This window comes from Echinops telfairi, unplaced genomic scaffold (genome assembly GCF_000313985.2).
Source record: "Echinops telfairi isolate 266 unplaced genomic scaffold, ASM31398v2 ScPeMD7_2;HRSCAF=8, whole genome shotgun sequence".
NCBI lineage: Eukaryota > Metazoa > Chordata > Mammalia > Afrosoricida > Tenrecidae > Echinops > Echinops telfairi.
In genome coordinates this window covers 23,183,154-23,202,405 of record NW_022103898.1, presented here as the reverse complement: position 1 = coordinate 23,202,405, position 19,252 = coordinate 23,183,154, and the positions used below count along the sequence as shown (strand labels likewise).

The window sequence follows — 19,252 nt, the reverse complement described above, 5'->3', positions numbered from 1 at the left end:
TTGAAACCACACTCTCTTAGGCACATCCCTTTTCTCTTTGAATGGCAGAGAATCCTGAGTTCGCATCGAGAGCATATTCCACATCAACCTCCCAGGCAGACAATTCCAACCAGAGCTATACATGGCACCCAGGACGTGTTCTCTGCCTAGCACCGTCAGCCTCGCTCTTAAACAAAGATGGTGGCATGCGAGAGGCGCCTGCAGAGTTCCTTGAGGGAGAGCGAGGTCGAGGGAGCTCCCTGGCCTCTCGCTGGGCAGGAAGTTGATTATCTTCCTTTACCGAAGCGGAACAGCCATGATTTGCTGACAGCTAATCATGGTGAGTCTCCTCCTGCGTAAGGGACCACCTGAGTAGTGCTGGCCAAAGGGAAATGTGATCATGACATAAAACAGCTGATCAGCTGTTTGACCTCACAATGCCCTGGAAATGTGCCACGAGAGCAAATTCTGCGAACGCTCATTCGGAGTGGCTGCTGAGAATGTCAATTTTACCATCTTTTGTTTGAAGGGGGGGGGCCAGAGGTAATGGGGTCATGCAAGTGTTAAACTGGTCAGCTGCGAAGCAGAAAGCTGGCAATCAGAGTTTGCCCAAAGGTGCCTAGGAAGAAAGGTCTGGAAACCTAGCTCAAAAAAAAAAATCCAGCCGTCAGAAGCCCTATGGAACAGAGTTTGACTCTGAGGCACAGGGAGGCGCGTGAACCAGAATCCACTGATTCAGGGCCAACTAGTGGGAGCAACAGAGATGATGGGAAAGGATCTGAGATGCAGGAAAGTCGTTTACGCTTCGGTACAGAGATTTTTATGTAACAAACAGAGAAGTCAATTTCATCATTTGCTACACTTAATTGCAGCGAGATCATAAAACTGGGATTCCTCATACCCCACATTCCTCCACCCACCCCTTTGCCAAAGTTCCTTCCAGGGTTGACCAGCTCATAAAAATCAAACATTTCTTGATCACCAGTGTCTATGCTGCACAGAAGCACTTATATGATAGATCCAGTTTCTAGCCCCGAAGAGCTCACAGGTGAGGGAGACCCAGACAAAAGCTAACAAGAAAAAGTAATAGCAGGTGGGACTGGGAGCCCAGAGGAGGACACTGAGACTTTGAGTTTGTCTGAGGAAAGGAAGCTCCAAGGATACAGCCAGATGATGAAACCAGGGCTATCTCAACAAGAGCGAGGCCTGTAAGCACATTGCTGTGCATCTCATGTCTTTACATAGCTTGGGTCTCTAGGTCTATTACCTGCCTTCCCACAGTTGTCTACCTCTCCCTTCAAGAATACAGGGAAGGCAAGTATTCACCTTGACCATTAGCAACTGGGGGAGAGGCAGACTGGACCAGGATGAAGCTCTAATAAAGGGAAAGTCTCGTGTCCCTTGCAGAACATGTGGTGTGAAGGCTCCTGGAATTCCCCAGAAGAGTTTTCCATCCAGTAGATGGCTCTCAGCCCAGCACAGTCATAGGCTCTCCAGGGTTTGCAGGCTGCCCATTTCAAAGAAAGGGATGCAGGGGGCACCCCTGCTGAAACAAGCCCAGACGTGTACCACTAAAGTGGTGTAGGCAGGCCCCTTTCCATCCTGCATACCCATGGCCACTGAGTCTAGTCCTACTCATAGTGATCTTATAGGGTCCTATAGAATTGCCCTATAGGGGCTCCAAGGCTGTAAATGTCCATGGAAGCAACTGACCTATTGACACCTGCAGAGGGATTGGTGGGCTCCAACCTCTGACCTTTTGGTTAACAGCCCTGCTCTTAACTACTGTAGCCCTTTAGTGTGCAGCTAGGAAAATACTCGGCGGCCCTCAATGAGTGTGAACTTAATTACTTGGCTACTTAATGAATGAAATGAATGGCTTGTGAAAAAACATGTCAAGCCACCTAAACTAAGCAGCCCATATGGAGACGTTCAATTAGTTAGCCTATAAAGCCAGACAGAGCTGGGGGAGAATTTCTTGTTTCTGAGCTTAATATCACTTCACTTCTCTGTGCCTTGGTGACACTGTGGGTTCGGCATTGCTAACCACAAGGTTGGTAGTTCAAACCCATCATGGACTCCGAAGGAGAACGATAACGCTGTCTGCTCTCATAAAGATGTATAGTCTCAAAAACCCTCTATAGGCTCACCATGAGTTAGAATCATCTCAGTGACAGTGGGTTTCTCCATGTCCCTTGTAAAATGGTAATAATAGCCATCTCATTAGGCTACTGACTAGATTAAATACAGTGAGATCATCCATGTAATGTGATTGACATTCTCTCTGGGTTCTGCATCACTGTTACTAACGACAATAATAGTAAGAAATGACAGCACCAAACAAAAGCCAAGGAACATCTCGAAGATCACGGGCCGGCCCATGGAAGGGTCAACAAGTTACTAAATGGTTTTTGGATTGAAGGCATGCTTGCTGAGCCCTGATTTTCTTGTACTAATATGAAATCATGCAGATGAAAAGAAAGAGAAATTTGAGGCCAGGCATTGGCAAATTGACAGTGTATTTTTTAATAGCCTTTTCTGAGACTGGTACCTGAATGTATTCTCGCTCCAAGCAAGTAGAAACAGTAGAAAAGGAAACTTTGTGGATTCATATAGAAAGAAAGCGTAAGGAATCATTTACAGGGACTCTGAGCACCTTTTGAAGACTTATCTTGAAGAATATGCTCTAGTAGGGTATTTGCCACTCATTCATTTTAAGGCATAGTTTGCATGCAGTAAAATTCACTCTTTTTAGGGTACAGCTCTGTGACCGTTTTTAAAAGGTCACATTTATAGACATTGCAATCATCCATAATTCAGTCAGACCGAGCGCAGTTCTACAATTGCTACCTCCGTCAGCTTCTTTCCTCTCGACCTTCCTGAGCTCGGTGACCTTGGACGACTCTAAGCAAGTGTTCACAATCACCACAATCAATGCAGCAGTGTCTTTCAGAGCGCATGATATGTTTTTGTTTGTTTTTGATGGGGTCAAATATATCAATGTTTGCTTTGCATACGCATAGTGTTTTTGAATTGCACTTAAAAATCTTTGCCAAGTCTAAGGTCATAAATTTTTTCTTCTAGAAGTTTTATTGTTTTAGGGGTTAGATTTAGACTTTTTGCCCATTTCCAGGTAACTTTTCCATATGGTGTGAGCTATGGCTCAAGGTTCACTTCCTTTTACATATGGTTCCCTAATTATTCCAGTGCCATTTCATTCTTTTTGAACCTTCAGCACATTTGATTTTTTAATCATTTTATTGACATATAACTCATATGTCAATAGTTCAATAATAGTAGAGAGAGTTGTGCAATCATCACCATAATCAATTTTAGGACATTTTCTTCTTTCTTGTGCTCTTTGTTGGTAGCTCCCAATTTCCCGAAACTTCCCCTGCCATGCCACTAGGGAATTATTAATCCAGTTATTGTCTCTACAGATTTAGCTATCCTGGATTTCATATACAGAAAGACATACCAAAAAATGATAAACTGAAACAGAAATATTTCAGTCTAAAAGAAAATAGAAAAATATTAAAAACCAGAACAAATTTCAAATGGGTCAAAAGGGAGATAAAATTGCAAGGTGGTACATTTTAATCTAACTACAGCTGAAATAATCCACTCTACAATGCACATTGTCTGATAGCAAGGCCATTCAGATCCCTGGTCAATGGTCATAGGGGATTCACCAGAGGCTTAATGTATATGAGGACACTGCAAATGGATTTTGGGCTTCCACCATTATCCATAGCCTTTGAAAACTGAGGATTCTCAGTTTAAGGGTTGATACCATTCCCTCCTGAAAATTTGGGTTTTATTATTTACATTCCTTGGATCACACAGGCTGGTGTGCTTCTTTTGTGTGGATTTAGCTGACATCTCACTTAGTGGGTTGCCTGTTTTAAGACAAGCCATTAAGATTCCAGATGGTATTCTTTCAGCTAGCCAGGCACCATCTGATTTCTTCACCACACTTTGCTATAGGACTCATAGCTTCAGGGAACGTTTCATAAGGGCAGGTATTGAGCAGGGACATGTTATAAGAACTACGTGTTCTTAGATTAGGACTATGATTAAGCCAGCACCATTTCTTGAAAAGACTATCCTCTCACCATCAAACTAAGGCTAGAAGAAAAATTGATGCATTTGAATTATAATGCTGGCAAAAAATACATATGGACATTACCATGGACTGAAAAAAGGAACAAACAAGTCTGTCTTGGAAGATGTACAACCAGAATGCTCGTAAGAAGCCAGGATGGTGAGACTTCATCTCATATACTTTGGACACATTATCCCTGCGGCCGGTCGGTGGAAAAGCACATGGTGCTTGTTAAAGCAGATGAGGCCGTGAGAAACAGAGGAAGACTCTTGACAAGATGGACTGACACAGCGGCTGTCACAATGGGCTCAAACGACTGTGAGGATGGCGCAGGACCGGTGTTTCCTTCTGTTGTAAGGTCGCTACGAGGTGGGGCCAGCTCAACGGCACTATCAATCACAACAACACGCTGTTGAACACGCGTCAGCCGTTTTCAGACTAAGCCGGAGCAGGAAGAAAACCAACCAATGGAAATGCTCTGGGGGAACCGATCACAATGCTCTACATATAACCCCCTCCCTGGGGGGAGGACAACAGAAAAATGGGTGAAGGGAGACACCGGACAGTATAAGACATGAAAAATAATAATTTATAAATTATCAAGGGTTCATAAGGGAGGAGGGAGCGGGGAGAGAGGGGGGGAAATAGAGGGCTCAAGTAGAAAGAAAATGTTTTGAGAATGATGATGGCAACCAATGTACCAATGGGCTTGACACAATGGATGGATGGATGGATGGATGGATGGATGGATGGATGGATGGATGGATGGATTGTGATAAGAATTGTACGAGCTCCCAATAAAATGATTTTTTAAAAAGAAAATGCTATGGACCACAGCAGTCCTGTCCATGGCCCGTCTTGGAGATGGCACTTGACCCTGCAGCCCTTGGTGCCACAGTGCATGGGTAGTTAGTGGTCGATGAAAAGGAGCCCGAAGGTTAAGCACACAGTTGCTAATCAAACGATGGTTGGTTCAAACCCACCATCCATTCTATTGCTATGAATCTGAAGCAATGGGTTTGGTTCAATAATGGCTTCACACTCCTGCTTAATGAATCTTTTTTAATGGGTGTCTCCCAAGGCAGATCCAATGGTCTGATTCTAAGGGCCACATCACTACCCTGCACACCTCACTGGCTTTGGGGGAGCTGAGCTAAATTAAGGGCTGAGCTAAATTCCCAGCTTTGCACATCACAAATGGAGACTTTGAGGTTACAGGACCTCTCTGAATTGTAATCTCCTGGTCTGCTAACCAGCAGCAATAGCAATCCCAAGAGATTATGATGGGAATGATTTAGTTGGATTATTAGTGAGTGTATCACAAGTAATAAAAATATGATACCCTGATGCTTTCTATTACAGTGTCCAGTGCACTATTATTTACCTGCTTATAATCTATCTTGCCTATTAGATCATATTATACATTCATAATTATCTCTCAATATATTAATAGTTTATATACAGATAGTACATAATGATTAATATATTAATATATCTTCATCCCTGGAGACTACTACACTAACTGGCATATAAGACCAGAGAGCAGTTGTCATTGTTCACACAATTTGAGGGTGATTTGGGCAGCCTGTCACTAGCATGCCAATTCATGAGACAATAGTGAAAGGTAGATCAAGAGTATCATTAAATACTAAAATCCAAGGAGTCCTGATAGCATTGTGGGTTATGCATTGAGCTGCTAGTTGCAAGGCCAGCAGTTCAAAACCCCCAGTCACTTCATGAAAGAAAGTTGAGGCTTTCTGCTAGTATAAAGATTTACCGTCTCAGAAGCCCACAGGGGCAGTTCCACTCCACCCTATGGTGTTGGTGTGAGTCAGAATCCACTCAATGGCGATGAGCTGAGTATCCAAGGATTGAGAGCAGCAGACAAAATCGGCCTCCGCACCCCATAGGTCAAGGAGTGTTTTATAGGCAAGGTTTGGGGGAGAGATCTTCTGGAAAGATCCAGATGAAGGAAGGTCTTCTGATTCTAGATTGTTCTCTCCCTTTGGAGGGAGCAGGCCCACATTCCAGCTACAGGTATTGTTAAGGAGTTCTGTCCTTCTAATGGAGGTGCATTACTTTCTAGCTTCTGAAGGGAAACGGCCAAGGTTTGTCAATGTATCGTGAATCCTGACAGCATTGCAAGACTGAGCAAAGTCCCCAAAGGCCCAATAAGACACTAGGAGCCAGTTGGGCACCAACATCAACTTGACTTTGACTCACGGCAATTCCACGTGTGTCAGAGGAGAGCTGTGCTCCACAGGGCTTTGAAGGGTTGACGTAGGGCAAGCAGACTGCCAGACTTGTCTTCTAAGACACCTGTGAGTGGATTCGAACCTCCAACCTGTAAGTTAATAGTTGAGTCATTAACCATTGGCACCATCCAGAGATTCCCAACTGGCACATGCTGTTCTTGTTATTAGTTGCCAAGAAGTTGCCCCAACTTATGCAGCCCCATGTATGCAGTGAGCAATTGCTCCAGAGGGTCTTCTTGGCCATAATCTTTATAGAAACATTTCAGAAGGTCTTTCTTCCATGGAGGCTATGGGCAGGTTGGAACAGCCAGCCTTTAGCTGAGTAGCTGATCACAAACTGCTTGTGTCAGCCAAGCTCTTAACTGCCATATACCCCCAAACCCACCACCATCAAGTTGATTCCAACTCACAGAAACCCTCTACAGCAGTGGTTCTCAACCTGTGGATCGCGACCCCTTTGGAGGTTGAACCACCCTTTCACAGGGGTCGCCCAATTCATAACAGTAGCAAAATGACAGTGATGAAGTAGCAACGAAAATAATCTTATGGTTGGGGGGTCACCACAACACAAGGAACTGTATTAAAGGGTCGCAGCATTAGGAAGGTTGAGAACCACTGGTCTACAGAGATGCTGAAGCTGTAAATCTTTATAGGAGCAGACAGCCTCATTTTTCTCCCAAGGCATGGTTTTGGGGTTGAATCACCCACCTTGCAGTTTACAGCCCAACACCTAACCCTCAGCATCACCAGGACTCCTTGACTGGGGTGTAGAAGGTGCTGCATGCAGCCTTACAGAAAGCCTGAGTCCAGTCACGTGTGACAACATCTGCGCGGTCTACTTCCCTAGAGTGCCCCGGAGGAGCCTCGTCCCCCTGCAACGGCAGAGGCAGTTGTGCTGAAGGCATGGAAGGCCACGGAAGCTGTTCCTGCCACGTAAGTTCAGAAATGCGTTCTCCCTCTCTGACGCTGCCACCTCTCTGCTGGCCTGGGGCTCCTCCTTAAACACCTAGACAAGGGGCTTCAAGACGTCCACAGACAAATGGAATTAAACTCAAAACCAAGTCGACTGCCACTGAAGCGATTTCAACTCCGTATCTCTGTAGGACAGGGTACAACTGCCCCTGTGGGTTTTTGACATAGTAACGCTACGAAGGAGGGAAAGACGAGGCTTTCTACTGCTATAAACAGTTACTGTCTCTGGAACCCACAGAGGCAGGTCTACCCTGCCCCATAGGGTCACTAAGAGTCGAAATCCACTTAACAGCAAGGAGCTTGGTTTTGAGTTGACCTTGCTACTTGCTATGGAACAGAAAGCCTCAGAGATGCTGAGGGTTTGGGATTGCAGAGCTGGAGACCAGCAGCCCATCTTGGAACCCCCATGACACCAGGGCTCCTAGGGGACTTGAAAGATAAGGAAATGTCTTGAAGCCTCCTTATATGCTCACACTCAATTCACTGCTCAGCCTTAATTATGTTCCACTGGAAGCTGGCTATTAATGTCTCCGCAATCATGCTTGGGGCTCAATTGAAATGAGCTCACATTTGTGCCTTTGTGAAACTCGAAATGGCTGTCTTGTTACCGCTGGTCACCGTCACTGTTGGCTGACCACTCGTTGGTGCAGCCCACGGCACCCTTTGGGAAGGGCTAGTCCTGCAGCTGTAGAAGTTCTTTGTTCACTCATGAGGGTGACTTGCTGTGCAGTCCGGGTCTGGGGGGTGGGGGTGAAATACACAGAAAGACTTCTGGAGGACAGGCAGTGCTCGCTGAAAGCATCTCTCTCCTTGCGGAGAGCTGGTGCCACATCTCTCATCCTTGGCTGTCTCTTTGCACCTTTGCCCTGACAAAGCGGCTCGCTTCTGCTGCGCTGCAGACCCTTAGTGAAAAGGGACAGAGGAATTAATGGACACACAGTAGCACAGCGAAGACAAAATAAGGAAACCAAAAGAAAGAGGTTCGGAAAAGGCAAGGGGAAGAGATGCTTGGGGAACAAAAGCTGAGCAGGGGACCGGTGGGCACACCTGGGTTCCCTAAATAAGCAAAACCGGGGGTGCTTACATATGCATGCACCTAGAAGGGAATTTGCATCAAGAAATGGCCCACACGTGATAGAACTGGGTCATTCCCGTCCAGTTCAAGTCCACGGGTCACATGTTAAGCTGGAGGTTTTTCCTGACTCCTATAGCTGCTGTAGGGGCTGATGAACCAGGAAGCAGGAAGATGTTGGATGAATCCAAAGTTGCTAGGTCCAATGCAAGGTTCTGATGGCTCCCAGGGTTGACGGGCAATATGACAAGTTGGCTCACCTCCAAAGAACCAGAGGTTGCTGAGCCAGGTGCAGGATCCAGACCAGCCAAAGGCAAAGAAGAAAAGGAGCTCTCTACCTTATCTGCTTATATCTGAAGCAGGTCACACCCCTGCAGATACATCTTCAGGTCTGTGAACTGAGTAAGGGGTTGCACGCCACCCCAATCTTCCCACAATTGCTTGGCTGCTCACACCAGATCCCAGCATGGAATTGTTTACATTATATTAGATCACATCATGGGAGAGACCTCAACTGCTGAACTACTGCATCCTAGCCCAGTCACGTTAACACAAAACCTAACTATCACAACCAGTCAGGCATCCAGCGGCTAGCTAGGTTGCATATGAGACCATGTTTGGCCAAGTGTCATCTACCTGGAGTGTTTTGTAGGGAGGATTTGTAGGAACAGCCTGTGAAGCCTGCGCTGATGACAACTTATTTGGACCAAACTGTTCGTCAGGTAAGTCTAATTTTTGAGTCATCAATATGTTGGTAAGAGGGGGAAATACAATAGCTACTACATTGGGCAATGCTGCTCTAGAACTTCATGATTGCATGAATAGTTTTTAAAATCAGACTGGCCTGAATTTGAAGCCAACTCCACTGGCTCTGTGACCTATGTAACCTTCCATAGCCTTCCTCACCCATCCATACAACAGAAAGGATCCTGGCCTCATTCGTGGACATCATAACAAAACGCTTAGCAGCGTGAAGCAAAACATTCAATGGGACTGAGTCTTGGGGGAGGACAAAGGCAACCCAACAGTAAGCAAGTCACCTAAGAGTGAATGAAGGAGTGAGTGAATGGCACAGTGATATCTGGTCATTGCCCTTTGGTAAGGAGGACTAAGGGAATTTACAGATCTTTTCATCTGGGCGTCCACTGGGGACCAGCGTTTCATCCAAATGAGGAGTGAGTCCACAGAGGGGGCAGTGTTGTCGCGAAGTCGAACAGCTTTATTTTTTAACATTTATTCTAACTTGCTGCCGGCGCAGCCTCTTGATGACTTTAGGGATGATTCAGAGCTAGAGAAGCCAGGGCTGTCATCTCCCCTGCCACATGCCCTAGCCAGCTTAGTGCCTTGTGATTAAGACAGAATGCACAGCCCATGCCCCCTTCTCCATCACGAATCCCCATCAGTGCCTCCCACAATCACATCTTGCTCATCCTAATGGCTGGCCTCTGCTGAGCAATCAGTGTGCCCTGACAGGAGTGTGCGGAGGCATACACTCGTTAGATCCTCACAGCTCATTGAGCTGGGCTCCCCATTCCATGGTTGAAGAAACAGAACGTCCAACGTCATGAAACTATTCCAGGGGCAGAAGTGGGATTTGAACTCAGGTCTATAGGATTCCAGAGCCTGAGTCCCGAAGCAGTGCAGCATTTCAGGTATCTACCAAATGGGGCCCTTGAGCCAAAACTAAGCCAACCCTCCTGCATTCAGCAGATTCTAACTCACAGCCATACAACATGACGGAAAAGAACTGCTCCTTAAGGTTCCAGAGACGGGAAATCTTCACAGGACCAGACAGGGCTCCTTGGTAGATAAGTGATAGAAATCCCAAGCTGGGCAGCATTAGATGCCCCCTCCCAAAGAACTGGAAATATGGGCAGCAATTATGATCCTGTGTACACATAGGAATGAGCCCTGGTGTCTCAGTGGTTAAAAGGCTGCTAACCAGAAGGTCAGCGGTTCAAACCCACTAGCTGCTCCATGAGAGAAAGATGCAGCGGTCTGCTTCCATAAAGATTCAGTCTTAGAAGTCCTATAGGTCAGTTCTACTCTGTCCTATAAGGTCTCTGTGAATCAGTATGGACTTGAAGGCAATGGGTTTGAGATATATATACATATAAAATTTCCTTCCATGGACCACATGACAGCACCCAAGGTGCCTGGACCAGCCCAGCTTCACCTCTTCCTGGGCAACTTCCTTCCATTGGTCCCAGCTTCACCTCTTCCTTGGCAACTTCCTTCCATTGATCCCAGCTTCACCTCTTCCTGGGTAACTTCCTTCCATTGGTCCATCATGCCCTGGCATTTATCACACTGTGTTGTGATTGGCTGTTTTCTTATACCAGCAAACTGTGTGCTCCTGGAGGGCAAGAGCTTTGTCTTGTTTCTATTGGTTCGCTCGTGGCTAGCACAGTGCCCTGGACATAGTACCGTATAAACTCGTGTATAAGCCCAGTTTTTCCAGCACATTTTTAATGCAGTTCTGTGGTAAAATTAGGTCCCTCGGCTGATATTCAGGTCGGCTTATACTCAAGTATATATGGTAAGTGTTTTAATGGAAGAAGGGTGGGCTAGCACATTGTGCTTGTCCCCTAACATGTAAATAATGAAATGGTAGAAGGTAAACCTGAAAAACTTATTTTCAATCTTGGGGTCCAGTTTGCCAAATTGAGGATGTAGATTTCATTTGGTTAGAAATAGGAAGTCACCAGGCTACTCTGGGGACTGTCATCCTGAGGCCAACTGCGAACCAAATGAAGAGGGTGGAATGTAAAGGTAAGAAACTGGAAATGGGGAGATCAAGTACAATGCTAGAATCCAGACAAACCCCAATAACAGCCTGAACCAAAACAGTGTCCTGCTGTGGTTTAATCCAACTCATAGTGACCCAATCTTTACAAGGCACACTGCCACACCTTTCTCCCATGGAGCAGGTGATGGGTTCAAAATACTGACCTTGCAGTTCGCAATCACACACGCTTGAAGGCCTGTGCCACCAGGCCCCTTCAGAGGGAAGAGGCATCATAGACAACGAATGCAGGACTTGGGGGCGTCAGTAGATGATTAGGATACTTTAAACTAATCCTGGCTTTCCTGAGGAGTCCCGGAGCAGGACATCATGCGGTAAATCGGAAGAGCAGCAAACCTGAGGAAGGTCCTCAATGAGATGGGTTGAGGCAGTGGTTACAACAGTGGGCTCAAGCACAGGAACAACTCTAGGATGGAGCAGGACCGGGCAGTGTTTCCTTCTGTTGTGCCTCGGGTCGCGATGGGTCTGAACCAGCTCGATGGCACCTCACAACGACATGTCTGGGGTTCAGTTAGGTATCTAAGCAGTTGTATCTTCTTCAGTGTGTTTCACCTGAGCTGTGTTAGATTGGCTTATGCCCACCTGCCAGGAACCGGTTAATGCGTTAAGTTACATGGCAAAGTGGAATTCAGAAAGGGGCTCAGCCCAACAGGGCTGACTTTCATGATGCCCAGAAGGAACCACAAACCAGAGAGGGTGGTTGGCCTTGAGAAGCTGCAAAGGACAAGGAAATAGATCCCCCCTAGAGCCTTCCTGAAGGTCCTGGGGTCTGCCAATACCTTGATTTGAGCCCAGGGAGACCCATTTGAGATTTGGACCTCCAAAACCATAAAATAAGAGTAGATTTATATTATTTCAAACCTCTAAGTGCGTGATTATTTGTTAGAGCAGCTGCAGAAAACGGGTACAGCCTGCCTTTCAGAGAGCTGGACGTGAGATGCTGGTGACCCATCCTGGCCATGAAATCTTGCTATAAACGAGCCACAAACTGGAGGCTAAAATGCTGACCGTTCATTTCAAGAACCTTCCGTTGTCCGTCCAGAAGGTGTCTATCCTGGACTGGGACAGCATCTCTCTCAAACTAGAAATTCTGGCAGAGTTACTAGCTACCATTCTGGACTTCCTCTGTAAGCCTGCATTGCCCTGTCCTTCTGGAAACAGGATTTCTTAGCCCAGAGTCCATCTAACCCACGGTGAAGGGGTCAACAATAGCGTTTCTCCTTTAAGCGTGACAGGTTAATACAAGTGAGGCATTAAGTTAACTTTTTGGTTGAAAAAGCCAAAGGTAAAGTAACTCAGAGAAAGGAACCGCAGTACACTTGATGTACCAAGTATGCCTTACTCAGGGCTGGGGAACCTTTTTCCTGCCAAGGGCCATTTGCATATTAACAACATCATCCTTGGGCCATACTGTTGAATAGTTCATTAGCTCACCCTTAATGTGATGCCGGAACTGCTTCTCAGTGGTGAGATGTCTGGTGCTCACTGGTCTTGATGATTTTGGGGGCTTTAGGTGGTTCATGGACCAATCGTCTCCACCCCTGTCTGATGTACATTATCTCCTTTAACTCAAGAGCAATCCCATAAGGCAGACGCCCTTGTCCATATGTTATACATAAAGAAACTGAGATTAATAGAAAGAAAATGAACCCACGATTCGGACCAGGTCTCTAGGACTTCCACCCGGGGCTTTGAACCAGTTTGTTCAAGTTCATCTCGTGGCTGAGAACTTGCTTTCCTACCCCAGATACAATTATTCAGAATCTGCATTTTGGCAAGACCCCCAGGGGATTCTGCATACGTCTGAATCCTTGGTTTTCCCCCACATGATCATGCGGGTTCTCAGGGAAAACTATCCTTCCAGACTCTGGAAGAAGTCTGTGCCTGGTAATGAGGATCCCCGTTTTCTGTCCTCAGTGTGCAACTGTGTCCATGGACAGTGCAACAGTGGAATCCACGGCAACGGGGCCTGTGCGTGCGACTCCGCGTACACCGGGACCAACTGTAGCGAGCGTAAGTCCTGCCGCTGAGCCAACAGCAATGACATCTGCGTTCCAACTGTGTGTGCATGTGCCGCTTGGTGCTTGGTTCTAGGTGCCATCGAGTCGGTTCTGACCCACAGTGACCTGATGCCCCACAGGACGAAATACGCCTCGGCCCTGCACCCTCCTCACCATGGTTCCTGTGCCTGAGCCCATGGTTGCAATCACTGTGTCAGTCCCTCTCCTTCAGGGCCTTCCTCTTTCTTGCTGCCCCTCCACTTTACCAGCATATGTCCCTCTCCGAGGACTGGTCTCTCCTGACAACATGCTCGTAGTGTGTAAGAAGCCTTGCCTCTAAGGAGCGCTCTGGCTTTACTTCTTCCAGCAACAGGTCGATTTGTCCTCTGAGCAGTCCATGGCACTTTTAATATTCGTCGCCGGCACCACAGATCATATGCATCCATTCTCCGTCCATCTTCCGTATCCAGTGCCCCACTTTCACCTGCATAAGAAGCAGTGGAGAATGCCAGGGCTTGGGTCTGGCACACGTTAGTCCTCAAAGTAACATCCTTGCTGTTCAATTTGTACAGCCGATTTATCCCATGCAACACGTCTTCTGATCTCTTGACTGCTGCGTCCCCTGGCAGACAGGTGGTAGGTGCGTGTACTAAGACCGAGATGCCCTATCGAAGGCTTTGCCAAAGGAGATCAGAACTGAAAAAGAGGAAGGTGTGGGGGTGTGGGGGTGGGTATGTAAGGGGGTGCGGGGGGGATGAAAGAAGATGGAAAGGAGGGGAAGAAGAGAAAATGGGATGGAAGAGAAGGGAAGGGAGAGGTTCAGAAGCACAGGGTGTCACATAAGCACAGGGTGTCACCTGCACAATGCAGCTGCAGCAAGCCAACATCCAAGTGGAGCCCCTTCTTCATACATGGTGCTCTTTCGCCCTCTGCTGGCAAAATTTATCATCTCACTAGAGAGAAATGCTAAAGGAGTCCAGGGCACTCAACTCACTCCCATGGAATTCATGCCCACTCATAGTGACCCTATAGGGCAGGGGGGTAGAACTGCCTCTGTGAGTTCCCGAGACTGTAATGCTTTATGGGAATAGAGCACCCTGTCTCTCCCCCAAGTGGTGGCTGGTGGTTTCAAGCTTATGACCTTGCAATGTGTAACCTCTATGCCACCAGGGCTGCTTCAATTCACTAGAGCAAAACATACAGAAAACAAACAAACAAAAAACACTCAAACTCACTGCCATCGAGTTGATTCCAACTCACATTGGCAATATAGGGCAGGATATCATGTTTCACATCCTTTAGACATGTTATCAGCCGAGAACAGTCCCTGGAAAAGGGATTTGGTAGAGGGCCGGTCAAAAAGAAGAAGATCCTTAACAAGATGGATGGATACAGTGGCTGCAACCAGGGGCTCAAACCTAAGAAGCATGGTGAGGCTGGCGCAGGGCCAGGCATTCTGTTGTGCACAGGGTCCCTGTGGGTTGGAACCAACTTGACAACTCCTGACCGCAACAGGGTGGGGTAGAACTGCCTCTGAAGGCTTCTGAAATGGTCGCTCTTTTTTTGAGAGACCAAGTCTCATCTTTCTCCCTCGGTCTGGCTGGTGGTTTTGAACTGCTCACCTTGAGGTGAGCAGCCCACTAAGCCACTGGGACTCTTAGAGCTTAGAGTAGAGGGCTTGAAGTGGAGCTGAGAGGCACACAGATTAAGAGATTGAGCACTATACCTGTGACAGAATCCTGGTTTAATTTAACTTCTAAATGTTATCCTGCCCGGTCTGCAAGATGAAAGAATTGGATGAGATTCCAATTTTACAAGTCTGAGCTCATGTTGTTGAAAGCACCCCAAAATCATTGTCATTAAGTCGATTCTGAGTCCTGGCCTCCTGATGATAGGGCTGTGAATGACTGATTTTTTTCACAAGTGGATCGCCAGTCCTTTCTTCCAAGGTACATCTAGGTAAACTCAAACAGCCAACCTCCTGGTTAGCAGCTAAATAAATGAAATTTTCCCATCCCTCATGGACTCAGATAGATGGTATCATCTATTGAATCATCTGTGTGTTGCTTATAACCTTGTGGATTAGGTTTCTCTGACTGAACCATGACTATCATGGTTTAGTAGTGAGAGGCAGATCCACAGGAACAGAATGGGGGTATTCAATGTGGCTTGTTAAACTCATTGTGTGCCTTCTGTTTCTTGCCTGGATCCTAACTGTCAATACACACTTTCCTTAAAATGAAATTTTAAAATGACAGATATCCCTAAGATCAGGATTCCTCTCTTTGAATGCAAGCCACTGGGCCTTCAGGGGTCAAGGGCCCTCTTCCCATTGGCCTAAGGGTTATGGGGCTGGGAGAACTAGTACAAGACCCAAAGTTACTCTGGATACTGTATGGTGCTGTGAGCAATAAATTATCCCTCTCATATGACTCAGGACCTTAATATCTTTGATCAGCACCCATGAACCCACATCAACCGAGCTCACTCACTTTGCACGCAGCATAACACTTCCTTCACTTTCTCGGCAGCTGCCTCGGCAGCAACTCCATTGCGAAGTATTGGGCAGTGAGGACAGATGGAGACTGCCTCAATGGGTGGTTAAACTAAAAAGCACGTTGCTGGGTATTGTAACGAGGTTTCATTTTATTAAAAGTCATGGAGACGCACCCACATAGGAACACAGTCCATTGGTTGTTTTAGGAATGGGAATTGAAGACCGGGTGGACTGTACACCCTGTATGTTTGAATGCTGATAATAAGGCTGTAAGGATAAAAAAGGCCCTTCCAATACTTTCATGATAAAAGGATGTCTGTAGATGCTACTTAAGTCACCTGATGCCGGTCCTGTAATGCGTCTTCCTCTGTAGCCCTCCCCGAATGTGCGGCCTTGCTCTGCCCGGAAAATTCTAGATGCGCACCTTCCGGTGAAGATGAAGCCAGACTGCAGTGCAAATGCCTTCCCGGTTACCGAGGCGATGGAGCCCACTGCGCGCGTGAGTCTGGGTCAGATGCACCCATTTTTATTATAAGTGATCTCGAGATCATTTCACAAGAGGAAGACACCCTCCCAGTCTTTCCCGTCCTAACACCATGGTCATTTCTGTTTCTGTGTGTAATTGAGTAGAATATTTGTAAAGTGCCGAGCAAAATGTTCATTTTGTGGTGCTAGTTCAATAAATACCAGGAAATTTCTCTATTATGAAAGTGCATAGGAAGATTTTTATACCTCCTGTGTGGTGGGTTACGAGTTGGGTCAGCAGTTCAGTCCCACCAACTACTCCACAGGAGAGAGATGAGGCTTTCTACTCCCAGAAGGCATTGCAGCAACCTCAGAAACCCATAGGGCCAGTTCTGCCCTGTCCTATAAGGTCACTGTGAGTCACAATCAACTCGATGGCAGTGAGGTTAGTGGGTTTTTTAGTAAATTGATATTAGCATGAAATATAGTGCTTCCTCTTTCGTTTTCTTACTTTTTCTTTTTCCTTTCCATGCCCATTCATTTTATGAGAGGATGTACTGTGTACTCATTAAGATTCAGGACTCTAGAGCCAGACTCCATGGGTTCAAACCCCAGACAAAATTCTGCAAACCTCCTGTTCCTCAGCTTTCCTATTTATCAAACAGGGACAATAGTTATCTTGATCTTAGAGGATTATATGTAAGAATTGAATATATATATAATATTTCTAATGTAATATATATTTATAGATTTATATTTGTATTACATTTATATATTTTTAATATATTATATGAACCAACATCACTGCAATTGACTGACTGACTCACAGAGACCCTTTGTGAATCTCCAAGACTCTAACTCTTTATGGGAGTGGAAAGCCCAGTCTTATCCCACAGAGCTGCTGGTGGTTTTGAACTGCTGGCCACGTGGATCACAGCCCAAAGTGTAACCACTACACCACCAGGGATAACACATATAGTATATGTTTATATAGCATCGATAATATATCAGGTTCCTTTTATATATTGATATGTATTATGTATTGTATATAACATATATTATAAAGAGTCCCCCCAAAATGGAATTTTTTTAAAGCTATGTATTTAAATTTTTTTTACAAAACAACTTATCACCTTCAAAGTATTCTCCATTACACTTAATATATTGGTCAAATCTACAAGTCCATTCTTGGAACCGTGTTCAAACTCATCTGTTTGAATGGTTGACAGCACCGCCCTCATTTTTTCACCTCTTTTAAGTCATCAAATTGCTGTCCTTTCATGTCCTTCTTCATTTGCAGAAACAAAAAGAAGTCGCACAGAGTGAGGTCATGTGAGTAAGGTGTGTGGGGCAAGAGAGGGATGCTGTTGTTTGCCCCAAACTGTCTCACTGAGATGGCTGTGTGAGCAGGTGCATTGTCATAGTGGTAAAACCAGTCCTCTGTCTGCCACAAACCAAGCCTTTTTGTTGCACACTCTTACACAATCTTTTCAGAATCTCTAAATAGGAAGCTTGATTAACAGTCTGATCTAGTGGAATGACCTCCAAATGCACTACTGAGTTGACATTTTCATTCGTTCAGAAAGTTGACGGACGTCCAGAATGAGGTTTGTCATCCATCGACATTTCACCTTTTGTGAAACAAAAAAATACTGCTTGTACACTTGAGTTTTTGCCATAGCACTGTCCTGTAATCTGCTTTCAACATCACAAATTTCTGCAGCAACAAAATTTCATAGCCGCATGCTGTTCTCTTAAATTAGCCCTCACAAAAAAAAAAAAACCAAGGTTCAAATGAAACTGCTTTTATGAAAAAATTCACGATGACCAAAGAGAACCTTCCCAGGCAATGCTACTGGGTGCACTAACTCAAAACGAGTTGCTTGATGCTCACCTAGCAGGAAAAATGTGTACTGAGAAAGCTCCGTTGTTCTGCCCAGCACAATTCCAGATTTTGGGGGGTAGCCCCTTGTACTTATAAACACTAGTGCTTTCCCTCAAACTCTTTTATATTTAATCCCATATAAAACATGGGAAGCTGTACAGCAGCACAATACTTGTAGCTAGAATTTCTTGTGTTGTTGATGGCTGCCCTCGAGTCAATGCTGGTTTGTGGTGTCCTCGGGTGTGCAGAGTAGAGCTCCTCCCCCGAGGGGTTCTCAAGGCTGGGACCTTTTAGAAGCCGATCACCAGGCTTTACCTCCAAGGTACCTCTGGGTAGATGAGTTGCCTCCCTTGGAGTTAGCGGTGATGACGTCATATAAAATATTTAGGGAGGTGAGAGTCATAGAGCCAAACCCAATCAAACTCCCTGCTACAGCCAATTCTCACTCAGACCAGCCCTGGAGGACAGTGGAAAGCTGCTGCTTCGGGTCCCTGAGGCTGCAAATCTCTATGGGACCAGAAGTCTCAACTTTCTTCTGCAAAGTGACTGGTGGTTTTGAACTGCTGACATTTTGGTTAGCAGCCCAGCTTGCAACTCATTACCCCACCAGAGCTCTTGAGAGTGGTAAAGTGAGATGAAAGAAATGTTCCTTTTCTGTTGTGTTGCATCTGAGAGTTTGATGCGCCGTGATTTTCTATCCCATCCCTGAGTGTGATGACTGTCCCTTGTTCTGTCTGTCTCTCAAGCCATCAACCCATGTTCACAAAACATCTGCCACCTTCATGCTCGCTGTACATACCTGGGACCCAATCAGCACAGCTGTACCTGTGAAGAAGGCTACCGTGGGGATGGCCAAGTGTGCTTACCAGTAGACCCTTGCCAAGTGAGCTTTGGAGACTGCCCTACCAAGTCAACCGTGTGCAAGTATGATGGGCCTGGACAGGTGCGTGCCTGAGGTGTGTTAGGGGAAATGGAACATCCATTAAAACTAACATGGTGCCATTGGTGTCCCCACCCTCCCACTTGCTGCTCAATGTTGGCTTGTTCTCCCAGGACTCGTGCTGACACACACACACACACACACACACACACACACATTTGCCGCATATCCCTCAGACTTCAGTCCACCTCTCTTCCAATTCCTCCTCTGAACTCACATGCTCCCAGCTTCCAGCGGAAGCTTAGCTACTCTATGTTCTCTTCTAAGCAGCCCAGG

General features: G+C 46.1%; 1 protein-coding gene across 1 annotated transcript in view; it reads left to right on the top strand.

Moving 5' to 3' along the window:
• The window catches only part of STAB2 (stabilin 2), a 166,892-nt gene that overhangs the window by 13,275 nt on the left and 134,365 nt on the right, over window positions 1-19,252 (top strand). Inside the window, exons 4-8 of the mRNA XM_045291191.1 lie at window positions 7,187-7,272; window positions 9,036-9,105; window positions 13,107-13,202; window positions 16,060-16,185; window positions 18,783-18,979. Coding sequence (XP_045147126.1) covers window positions 7,187-7,272; window positions 9,036-9,105; window positions 13,107-13,202; window positions 16,060-16,185; window positions 18,783-18,979 — 575 coding nt within the window. The remainder of the gene's footprint in view (window positions 1-7,186; window positions 7,273-9,035; window positions 9,106-13,106; window positions 13,203-16,059; window positions 16,186-18,782; window positions 18,980-19,252) is intronic.